Consider the following 12916-nt stretch of genomic DNA (forward strand, 5'->3'; position numbering starts at 1 on the left):
GATTCCACCCCACATCATTAAACTACGCCTTCCAAACGTGTCGTTTTTCTTCCTCCCTGCGACTTTTAGTGTAGTGGATTCGTCAGTTAAGGGCGTCGTTGTCCATTGCTCCTGTCGATACCAGTTCAAAGTGGCTTCTTTTGGATGAAGGAAAACAAACAACTGATTGTCGTACATAAAGATCCCATTGGTGAATCCTTCTATAGATAGACGTTTTGTCTGAATGTAAGGTTTTCCTATATCTCCAGAAAGCTCTGAAGCAGGTTGCCGTCTTGTGAAGTCTGTGTGAAGCTTCGCAGTTAGGACCGGATAACAGTCACCTGAGTGTAGCTGACACAAGGACTGTTTCGGACAGGTCTTAGTGAGATTTGCACGTTTTAAAACTGGTTCTTCACTGTGGTCTTCCGCGAGAGTGTAGTGATTTCGCCACTTGTCTCTCGTTTGGAGAGGTCTTTGTTCGATGACTGGCGGAATTCCTGAAGTCATCTTCAGTTATGACAGTTATTAGCCGATCTGAGGCTGAGGGAGTAGAATTTTTAAGCACACAAAACATGCAAAATGGTTCTTAAACACACTTTTGAACAGACAATACAATGTGGCCAAAATTTTTGATGCTACAAAAGAAACATTAACAGCAAATCACATTTCATCACCCTGTCTCTTTTGTGCCGGTTGATTTTTAGTCTACTTCTTCTGCACTGCATGACTTTTCTGTCCCCCCTCCCTTTCTCCCTATTGCTCTCCACCTCAGAAAATCGACGGTATCATTGTAATATTTTCAGTGATGGATAACTAGATCACGATAGTGCAAGCGATAAACGCAAAACACAGATCAGACCTGCAGATCGGGTAGCTTGCTTACCCAGTTTGCATTGTAATAGGTTGCGCGCGATTTTTTTTACGTCAGACACTTTTGTTTTAGTAAAGACAAATATGTGTGTGGTTTTAAGTCTATTCCTTGCTTTTGAGCACCAGTATATGTAGCGATGAAGCAATTTTATTTTAAACAATTTAATCCAAATAAAATTATTACGATTGCTTAAGATTTGTATATTTGTATAATCGTTTTTTTTTTTTTTCAAAATATCATTGCCAATGAACTAAAATAACATATATTTTCAACCTATCGAGCAAATCAGAAATTATTAATTACGTTGTTCCTCTACAGAGGTGCGGAACAGGCAACCATAACCTTAAGTAAGAGAAATTTTTATTGAATATTTCTATTAAACTCTGCAGAAAAGATGCTATAAAATACTCTAAACTGATTTGAAACCTTTACTACACAGAAAGTACCACTTATCAACCTCTGTGTGTGTTGCTTCAGCAATTGGCCTCTTTTCCTCTTCCACTGGAAACGCACTATCTGCAAATAAAACAAACAGTCATGTTTTTGCAAGTCTATGTTTCGACTAAATTAAGAGATGCTATTCAGAACAGAATACTGAATAAACTTCATGATTTTTATACAGAATGATTCAAAATTTTAGTTCAAGTAAACCATACTCAGCAGACAAACTACATAGTAAGAAAGAACTCAATCAACTTGTTATTAACGAACTCGGAGTTCTTTAATAACAACTTAAAATTAATATGAACTCAAGGAATAATTTTGTCAATCTGGATTAATACTCGAATTCCTGGAATAACTTATCCAATATTTCTGCCAGTGGACAGTGTGATATTTTAGATATAACTTTCGATGTAATGAATATAATCTTATATGTACAGTGTTTATCCAAACTAGGTAAAAAGTTCTTGTGAATTTTTAACAATAGGTAATTGATCTGTAAGTTTTGACATTGAAACCGTTTTCACACTACACAAAATGTATTTTTTTTTTTATTTACTCTTATAGGAAATTGTTTGACGAGAGTCTTCGGCGTTTCAGACACTCCTGGAACCCAGGATTTTCATCAAGTATCTTTTTTAGGAATGTCAGTTACGGATTAAAACGTACAAGATTAGTCAGGCCTACTTTTTTGCAGCACCTATAGACAGTCAAAATGATATGTGAATGTTGTCATTGTGATTTGCTCAGGTGCTTACAGTAACATGTGAGATTAAAAGCAGTCACTAGTTAATAATTTTGAATAGTGACTAATTCATCTCACACAAGATTCTTTTCGTGATTTATGCCATATTTTAGAAGCGATTTGCATTTGCAGCACTATCTTTAATTTGGACATATTTGTAATACTTATTTTATCTTCCTTCATGGATTAGGCGATCTGCCTGTTCCGATCTCGAAGAGGTCTGCCCATCTTTTCTTTGGTCTTCCTCTGTCTCTTTTTCATTTTCCTCTATATGTGTAAGCTAATTTAGGGAATCTATTATCTTCCATTCTTTCTACATGTTCTTTTCATCTTTGTCTATATTCTATAATTTTTTCATTAATTGAGTAAATCTTTAATTCGTTTGGTATTTTATCTAATTTTGTACATCTTTTAACATATCTTAAAATTTTCATTTCTGCAGCTTGTATTCTATTAATGTCTCTTTGTTTCGGTATCGATGTTTCAGAACCATAAAGAAGTATTGGTATTGCCATTACCTTGTAAAATTTCAATTGTGCTTCTTTCCTTGTTTTTCTTAGCCAGAGTTCTTTTTTTTTTTTTTGTTCCACATATATTTTGAAATTTCGCCAATTTCTGGTTCATATCTTCTTCGACATCATATGTTATATCACATCCTAGATATTTAAAATGTTTTACTTGTTCTAACATTTTATTGTCTAAAACTATTTTTGTTCTCTCCTTATTTTTCCCCTAAAAAGCCATTGTTCTAGTTTTCATCGTTGATATTTTAACTTTATATTCTTCTGTTATTTGGTTTAATTTAAATACTGCTCTTTGTAAATTATCTTCACTATCTTGAATAATTACTTGATCATCTGCAAATAACAGTGTATTAATCCCATTCTTTGTATTTAGATATATACCTATATTAATTTCTTCTTTCCATTTACATATCATATCCTCGATATATATGTTTAAACAGCGTTGGTGACAAGCTACGTCCCTGTCCAACTCCTTGATTTATTATACTTGATTCTGTTAATTTATTACCTGTATCTATTACTATTTTTGTTCCTTGATATAAACTCTGTATTATTTTTGTAAGATGCTTTGGGTATCCTTTATTAGTCAATGTCCCATAGTTTTCGTTTGTTTACTCGATCAAATGCTTTTTCATAACATATAAATGCTAAATGCGTTTCTAAATTAAACCCTTTTCGTTTTTCTATTATTTGTTTTAATATAAATATATTATCTGTACATGATCTTCCTTTTCTGAATCCTGCCTGTTCTATTAATATTTCATCAGAGATAATTTTAATTCTATTATTTTGTTATACATTTTATATATCGTATTTAGTATGCTAATCCCTCTATAATTCTTTGTATCATTTCTATTTCCTTTTTTTTTTTTAATATTGAAATAATTTTTTCTATCTTCCATTCTTCTGGTATTTTATATTGTTCCCAACATTTATTAAATAAATTTAGTATCCTGTCTTTTAAAAAACTTCCTCCATACTTGATCAGTTCTGCATTTATACAATCCATTCCTATTGCTTTCCTATTTTTTATAGCTTTCAATGCCTTTTCCAATTGTTCCTTCGTTATTGGATCTTTGATACTAACTGGGTCTAACTGTATCTCTTCTATTTGATATGTTGGGTCTTTCCACAATTCTTCATAATGTTTTAATTTGTAATACTAAAACTTATAAACCGAATGTATTTACTGAGGTTTTCATTGGTGCAGCTGGTCCAAGGCCTCCGCGATCTTATTTTTAGGGCCTACCGGTCTTGTGATCTTATTCTTATTTAAAAATATGTGCTCAAGGGACCCAGCCTACCTAAATCCTACATTAATGAAGATCTTGCATTGTTCTGTGCACCTTGATGTTGTGAGCTCTGCCGAGTATAAGTTCAAACTCCCTCCTATGCTTGTTCGTTCAACACACCAAATTTTCTGTTTGCATGTCCTAAATACTGCATTACTATCTGTTCCTAAAGAGGTTACAGAGTTGAGATTATAGATTTAGGTCACTTTTAAGGGGAGAGTTTTTAATGAGCCCTATCAATCTAAATATTTAAGTTCTCTGTTACGGTTGTCTAGCACCAGCGGTTTTGCGTTGAAGAAGTTGAAGATATGAGTGATGTCGATATATGTGAGAAAAACTTGCACTACTGCTGCTAATAGCTGCCCTCAGCGATATTTAGTCTGTGCAGCGTCTTGACTTTGAAGACCATTGGACTCCAGCCTGTCTTCAATTTTTGGAAGATCCCTCTTATGACTGCAGTTTATAGCAGTCACATTTCTCTTCGGTGTTATTCTAGCGATGGTATCGACAGCAAGACTTTTGAGGGCATGGAATTCCTGAGTAAATTTGGGTCTAATGCCGTGCTGACCTTAAAATAGAGATTTAACAGAAACCCGTTCTGAACACGGAATTCGAGACTGTTACACCCTCACAGTGGCATAACAACTTATCCTACTAGGTCCACGAGAGCAATAGCTAGCTGAGGATATTTCGCTTCCTTGCCCATCATGAGGGACTACAACACCCCACCAATATACTGACACTGCTGGAGAAGAAGCTGCATATGCATTAGGGTAATTGCAGCAGTCATAAAAATTGTAGGATGGTGATATGTCCATTGGATGCCATTCAGTAAAAGTCGAAATCGTTGCGTATGAAACCCTGCAGAATTTCATGTGACACAATAATCATTTTCGTACAAAAGGTTTTAACTTGTGATGAAATGCTCTCTTACCATATTGAGCCAGAGTCGACGATAGCCAAAATGTACGAAAAAAATATCTGCAGCCTCATTCTTCTTGACTTTAAGGAACCTAGAGCTTCCATCAGTGGTGCGCTAAACGAGAAAGAATAGTGTAACGCTTGCATGCAGTTATTAAGAACAGGAATGGGGGGGAGAAAAAAAAGAATAATCTCCGTCTCCAAACGGCAATTTTGGTCATTGCCATCTCGTCGATTGGGAGAAATCCTATCGATGGAACAGCTGATATCCCAGCGACAGTTTAACTAGAGAGATGGAAAATGGTAATTTAAATTTAAGTGAAAAAACTATTGTTTGCAGAAATCTGCTAAGTAATTAATAACCACTGGTGTTTAAATATTGTAAGATACAACCATGTTTTTTTTCTTTGATTATTAAACACATTTCAGAATATTACCCATCGGGGTGTTCCATTTTCTGTCTTGATCCCTCTGATCCGTCCAGTGGATCAGAGGAATCCACTGGTCTGCATAAGTTGCAGACTAGTGGATTCGAAAAATTCGTCTTGTTAGGTTTGCCATTGTGCTCTTTAACTCCGAGTTTTCCAACCATCTGATTAGCTTTTCTTTCTATCGAATGAAACGCCGATTCTGGAAGATTCGGAGTCATGGAGGACTATTAGAGGACAGCAGCAAGCTGAAAGAGCCAAAGCCGTAAATGTCTCAAAAAATGGTAATTCTAAGGTTATAGCAACAACATCAGTAGATGGGGAGGTGCCTTGAAGGAAAGAGAGAGCCAGGGAACAATTAATTTACATTCTGGGTTACCTAGTATTTTTGGATGTCTGACAAACGTCATTCGATATGTGAAAATTTTGATTAGTTCTTTTATTTTAATCAAATATTTTTTAAAATATATTATTTTTTGTACATATGTTTTCTCATTTTTGGTTATTGTGGATTATTTACATTTACAAAAAAAAGTAAAAATAATTTATTTTTTGATAAAATATCGTATTCTTTCGCAGATTTTGTTTCTGGTATTGTTGAGATAGGGAAGCCATTGAATGTCATTCATACAAAAATATATATGCTGTGTATATTGCCTGGTCACTTTATTCAGTCCTGGAAGTTTAGACTATATGCAACTCTTTATGCAAAACTGTGTAAATTAAAGAGGTAAAGTGGTGAAAGTGCTGTAAATGCACAGGAAAGTGCTGTAGAGTCACGTTACCCGGGAGCTTAGAAATTAGTTTACCTGCAATACAGAACGGGCAGGATCTGCTGGACTTCCAAAGAGGTATGATTGTCGATGGACATTTAGCAGCTGCTGTAGCGGAGAGGATAGTTATATTTTTCGATAATACATCTTCAATTGTATTGTCGGAGGAAAGTGTTCAAAGTATCATTAGTCTTTAACGAATGGAAAAACGCTCGAAAAGCATCTGTGAGAAGACGTGACTTTAGAGAACTTTACACTAGGCATCAGTACCTGCACCATCAATGAACATTACAAAGAATGCACTATGGGAATAGGGGAGCCATTCACAGAAGCCACTAAATGGAAAATACGATCATATTGAAGCCAGGAACGTAATGGGTGGATGCAGGAGGGTTGGAGGCAAATTATGTTCTACGAGTTACAATTTGCACACCGATGGACGAGTGGAACCACACGAGGCGCTGGAACTGTCCTGTTGTGTACTGACAGTTCTTGACTAGATGCATTATGACCTTAGTTGGCAAAGCGCCATAAAATATCAACTGACAGTTCAGGCTGCTGCAGGAGGTATGATAGCGTGAGGCATGTCCCCCCCCCCCGTCTACAGGGTGTGCTTTCAAGAGGACATTGCAACCATCGTCCTTATCGCATGTGCGAAAGGGTGATTGAGTAATACGATGAAGACTTCAAGCATCTATCCTGGCCAGTCCGACTTTGCATCTCAATTACATTGAGCATCTGTGGGGTGAAGTGGAAAGGCGCGTTCGTTAGCACAGTCCCTTTCCCTCGTCACTCTGGGAACAGCGAAAAGTTTTATTGCACGAATGGTACAGCTTCGTTTCACTTTTCAACTCCTTGTTGCCGCCATGCCACTGCGATGTGTTTGATCAGTGATTCGGACCAACGGCGGTTCAACACGCTATTAATTCATGGGCCTAATAAAGTGACCAGGCAGTGTAGATTATATCATTGTCAAGAGTCAGTTTTTCAATTTTTCTCACCTGCGACAGAGGAGAGTTTCAGTAGCTCTTTATTCAATTGATGAACAGTTTCTGTCAATTGGCTTGGTCCATAATCTACTTTAGGCAAATTAATATAAGATGTTGCTGAAGTACGCAAAAGTTGTTCGGACTGCAGCTCACAATAATCGATGTCCTAAAGGTATGAAAAATATTTGACAGTTATTACTCTTCAAAAATTGAAAAATGTTGATATAAGCCTATGTACACTATAGTAAATACATAGTATGATTTTTTTTACGTCATAATTGTTTTGTTTTTTTTTAATGTCATAAAAGCGAAAATCGTACATATTTCCTAAAAATCGTCGCTTGGATTTTTTTCGTTAAAAACCAGAACTACTGCATTGCATTATCAGAAGAAACTGTATTGTATTGTCGAGGAAAATATAGATAAGTTAATTACTAAATTGATAAATACAGTATATCTATCTCTCAATACATTAAAAAAAGTTTTCCTCCTAGTGATATTTATTCAGCCAATGGGAGAAGAGGACGAGACAATTACGTCACTACAAATGCAATTAATTATTGACAACTGCCTCTATAACGTTCACAAACCTCGTGCACGTGATTCACTGTCTAACATTTGATGTTCCATTGTAACGTTTTTTGTATATTAATGAATATTGCATATTTGTAAATACTGTAGTTTAGCGTTTTGTAAATATTTTAAATATTTGTACAGTTTGTAACTATTTCCGTTAAATAGTTTAGTCCTGCTCTTTCGGATGCAACAATATTCCTCATGCATCGTGGGAGCCCGAAGCAAAAGGCCTTTTCCTAAGGCCTTTTCTTATGTAAACGCAGGTAAATAATTATAGTGATATTGGCTGAAGTCCAGTATAGTATACACCGACAGGTACTTCGATGGAAGCGAGGAAGACGGCGATAATTGACAGGTGAAGGCACTTACCTTTTCTAATTGTTTTGTGTCGGTGAGGAGGGGGACTTATCTTAGGTAGGGTGTTTATCGCTCCATCCCTCTGTTTTAAAACGGGAAACGAGTTCCCGATTTAAAAATAGCGGCAAATGTGGGGAAAAACACCCTAGGCATGTCAACCGAGGAGGACAGCGGGCGGGGAAAGCAGCGGCGTCTGCCAATCACTGCTTTGTTCCTTTTCGTTTGTCGAAATATGGGAGTCACAACTTGTCAATCACTGCTTTCCCAATGGTTTGTTTGCGGTCATGTTGGAGGATGTACACCGTTCTGGAGTTTATCGTGATATTTATTTGACCTTGAGAATGCCGCGCACTACAAATGCACAGTTAAATAATTACATAGATCATTTCTTGATGTGTTTCCTGATGCTACCAGTGCGTTTCGACACGTGTCTTTTACGTTGAAAAGTTTTGACTTACTCCGTATACCTCTACATTTTACGTAGAGGTATACGGGGGTGCGAAGGGGTGGGCGAGAAAAGCGAGCAGTGGGAAGCCCCCTAGTAGTTAGTAAATATGTAGTATTACTGCATTGTTAAATATTTTGTATCTGTTAAATGATTGATTGCGGGGAATTTGCATAAAATTCATTCACAATATGATAATTTCAAAAAAAAAAAAAAAAAATCTGCATTAACGATTCGTTCGCTTTTGAATAAAAGCATGGAGGGACATATCTCCACTCCAAAAGGTATAATAATATTTTCAATTTTAATATAATAATTTTTATTTATTTCATATATCTATTTATTTTATTTTATTTTCCATTTCAGCTTTTCTGTATATCGGCATCTAAGCAATATATATTAAAATATATTTTTCGCTAAGTCTTCACTCTCCTGTTTCTGCAATCTTAAAATGTAATGGGAATGCTAATAATGAAAGCTGAATTACTAAATTTTTGTATATTTAAGTTTAAAATAAAATACTAATTCCCAATTTTTTTACATAATTCGTACACCAAAGGAATACCATTTTATATACGTTTTTTATTCTTATATCTAATTAATTAAGTCTCTTTAAACTTAATTAGGTCTCTAATTAAGTCTTTTTAAAGACCTAAATTAAAACAATGTATTTTTAACTTATATTAAAACTATGGGTCAAATATCTAAATTTATTTCTAATAAATTTATAATAATAGTTGTTGGTCATCTGGTCTTTTTCCGGGATTTCCTAAATCTGTCATTGTATCAGATTTTTTTCTTTTCAACTTTTGAATGGCCCTCGCACTTAGCTTAAGAAGTGCTTCAAAAGTTCATTGATGAAAACAGATCGTTAAAACCTCTAACATTTTTGATCAACGACTGTGAGATGTTACTGTTTCATAACTACCCCTCCCCCACCGTCTCATATAAGTTTAAAAAAATATATGAATCCACGTGTCACTAAGTATCAGTGGCAAATGATACGAGGAAGCAAGCTTAGATAGCATTATAAACAATAACAAAAAAAGCATTTGTCTGATCCTTCCTTAAATTAATTCAAACTAAATTGAAATTTATTTAAATTTAAAAAAATACGGTATTTTTTAGCCTATATTAAAATATAGGTTAAAATATTTTTTATCCCTTTTAATAATAATAATATTATAATAATATTTGTTGGTCAACTGGTCAAGAGCCGTTTTGTCAATTCACCGAAAGCTCTGAATGGCGTTGCAGAAAACATTCAGAAAATAAATGAGTTTATAATTTATTACAAGGGATGACTGCAATTGTTATTATCTAAATAACAATCGTAAACAATAATTATTTATATAATTTATATAATTATTAAATAAATTTAATAAAAAATAATGAAAACCAAAAGCGTTTTACTTTTTGGCTGTAGGTGCCAAAAATACAAATTACTGTACTCGCCTTCGATCTGTTTAACATTTCTTCTCCGGAAGACCATGACCGTTTATGGGCGTAACTTGCCCTTTTAGCTGCACATTTGTTATGGCGATCTTTTGTTCCATCTTGCCAATGAGCTTTCTGTAATTCCGTCTGCAGTTTCACAGCTGAGACGTCCCGATGGAGGAGTTCCCATCGTAATTGGCAAACTTGTTGAGTCCTTTCAGCCAGTGCTTGTTCAAGATCACTTGTCTGCAAGAGATGAAAAAAACTGAATAAGTATTTTCGGAATAATAGTGAACATATTTTGACTAGTACAGTACTACAGTAAAACTCCATGTGGTATGCTATCAGGAAATTTTTCTATTGATATTAAAAGATTTTTGCTGAATTTTTAATTTTACAGCAGTTTAAATACCGTAAATCTGTGTGGATAATCTGTAATTATCCACACAGAGTGTTTTCTCCAGAAAATTTGCATAAAAAGCCACATTCTGTGTCTTATACGAGTATTTTTACTTAGTATTTACCAAGATGAAGTGCACAGTTTCTCCAGAGTCTCAAGATCTCGGAAGCTGGAGACTTCCGTGACCTTGATTCTCTGGAGAAACAATACCGATCAACGCATTCGCTGTAAGGCTGTGACTCCAAAACTTTTATATCTTGCGACTCTTAAAATATTACAAATTTCGCGCTCCCTTCCAGAACAACCTCAAATAAACAGATTTAACATAAAATTTAGCTATGAGTACACATACTTTTATAAATTAATATGAAAGTATGTTATACTTCGATATATTTAATCTCAAAGATTGAAATAAATACGCTTCATAACTGGATTGTTGGGAAGTTTGTGTATATTTCGTTAAAAAAAAAAAAAAAAGTGCTTCATGGAAAACGCTCGCCCTAAAAACCCAAGTGTGCCCCACACTTGAAACCTCTGCTGTAAGGAGAAAGTATTTAATATTTATATGCGCCAGGCGCCGGACTACAGATATATCCCGCCAAACGACAGGGTTCTTTGAAAAGGAGTCGTTAAGCGAATGGCAAATTTTCCATATTCTCTCATGTTATTATTATAGATGCGTTCATTGTGTGATGGCTTCCCCTATATTTCATTATTATATTCCTAATGACTTAAAGGTTAGGAGGTGGTTAACGATCCGAACCAGGATAATGTTGCTTCCCAAGGATCTGGACCGACAGCAAATATGGGCTGAAAAAGGGAAACTAAAGTTTTCATTTTTGCATTACATGTTGTAGGCATTGCTCTACAACATGCAGTGCAAGCAGGAGGCAAGAGGAGCAAGTGGTACTCTGATTATGATTTATTCGAATTTTTCAAGTATAAAACGGAGGGGGGCATTAATCCCTCTCTATAAGACGATGGTGGGACTGCACTGGGAATTTAAAGAAAGATATAGAATTTGTAGAATAAGTGAAAAGAAGGAAAAATAGTTTGGTGAAGAGCGCTAAGCATTATCCCTGTGATGACTGGCTGAGATGTCATCTGCGCAGCTTAGCAACTGGATACCTTAGAGGAGATTTTTCTGAGGTGTATAAAACCCTAAGGGGATTAGTAAAATGAACGAGAGAGGAATGGTCTCTCATTGGTGAGTGAGACAAGAATCAGAGGGCAAAAATAAAAAATAAGAGTGGACTTGATCTTTTGAAGTTTACCTTTGGCAGCGTGTTGTGGAACCTTGGAATAAGTCTCTTGCAAAAGAAAAGAGTTTGGTAAAATTTAAGGAAGAATTGGATAGGCACTTTTTGACTGTGGGAATAAGGTGAGCGAGATTTTTTTTTATCTCTTTTTTTTCAGAAAATTTATTTTATTTATTTTAATATTTGAAAGGGAAGTGCCAAGTTCTATTGCTAAACACACTTTAATAACGTGTTTGACTAAAACGGAAATCAGGCGAAATATATTTTCCCAAGTCAAAACTCAGTATACAATGAATATTTGTTACTATTGAAAATGTGCAAGTGGTAAAAAGCTTAAAATGAAGTTTATGGTAATGTGGAAGACGGAACTCCATGTTGGCTGTCGAGAATTTCTGTCAATTCTGGAATGCAAAAAGATCATTTTATTGATTTTTGACAAATTTGAAGACTGGTTACTATTGCAAGTTATTGAATGATAAGATAAATCCATCAGTATTGCCAAAACTTGGAGGGGAAAATAGACCAAAGACATCTGTTTCTGCTACAAAAATATGTGGCCTCACTCAGCTTCGATGACAACGAACGCCCTGAGGAATCTGATATTGGAGGTGCTATTCGCCCTCTCCTCCCCTAATCAGGACTTAAGAGCTTTTTGATTGCTATTTTTTGAGACTATTTAAAGAAATTTTAGCTAGTAAAAATTTAAATATAACGAGAAAATCAATATAACGAAGGCATTCAGCAGTTTGCAGAAGTATGTAGGTAAAAAAGGAGGATATTTCGAGACGTATAAAGATCTTTATAATATAATCAAATGTGTGTTTTTGCTGGACTGCAAAATAGCCAGTTAATTCAGTAACCAAAGCATGTAGGTCCAGTTATTTGTTGTATAAAAATTAAAAACAATAATTTTCATATTTTAAAATTGCTTACCCTTAGTTATATTTTAATTATCTTACAGATTGTTGCTGAGGACTTAATGATTCCTTCACGAACGTACAGATGTTTTCGTTATGATCGTGTAAAAATAGGCCAGTTTTATTTATTCCATTGATTATCAGATAAAATGAAATTTATGCAAAGAATTTTTCTATATTATCAATCTTCTTAATGTTCATTGCTTACCTGCTGGAGAAGACGAGTTGACAGGTCATGTAATTTGGCAATGTTAGCAGCATCAAATGAGAATGACCTTTTTGATTTTTGACCTTTTCCTGCAGAGGAGAAAAACAAAAATTATCAGAATAGTTCTATTAATATTTTAATAGGTGTTATATTAATGAATGTAATGATAGTGGGTAAACGATTACTCGATTCGTTTTCTATGTTCTGAAATTATAATGGGACATATTCAACTGAATGAATATACCTAAACTGTACGCAAGACTTTTCTGTCTGTGTTATTTTGTGATGAATTGCATTAAGGTGAATATGATCAATTGCATATATTTTAGTTTTTATTAAGAGGGGAAATAAGGT

At 34.8% G+C, this 12916-nt stretch overlaps 1 protein-coding gene across 1 annotated transcript in view; it reads right to left on the bottom strand.

Moving 5' to 3' along the window:
- The window catches only part of LOC150088121 (uncharacterized), a 138378-nt gene that overhangs the window by 25867 nt on the left and 99595 nt on the right, over window positions 1-12916 (bottom strand). The window contains exons 12-15 of the mRNA XM_090370031.1: window positions 12563-12651; window positions 9797-10024; window positions 6976-7129; window positions 1308-1366 (exon numbers count right to left, since the gene is read on the bottom strand). Of these exons, the coding sequence (XP_090226157.1) occupies window positions 1308-1366; window positions 6976-7129; window positions 9797-10024; window positions 12563-12651 (530 nt within the window). The remainder of the gene's footprint in view (window positions 1-1307; window positions 1367-6975; window positions 7130-9796; window positions 10025-12562; window positions 12652-12916) is intronic.

This window comes from Mastigoproctus giganteus, chromosome 3 (genome assembly GCF_048544385.1).
Source record: "Mastigoproctus giganteus isolate SK-2022 chromosome 3, ASM4854438v1, whole genome shotgun sequence".
NCBI classification, from domain to species: domain Eukaryota; kingdom Metazoa; phylum Arthropoda; class Arachnida; order Uropygi; family Thelyphonidae; genus Mastigoproctus; species Mastigoproctus giganteus.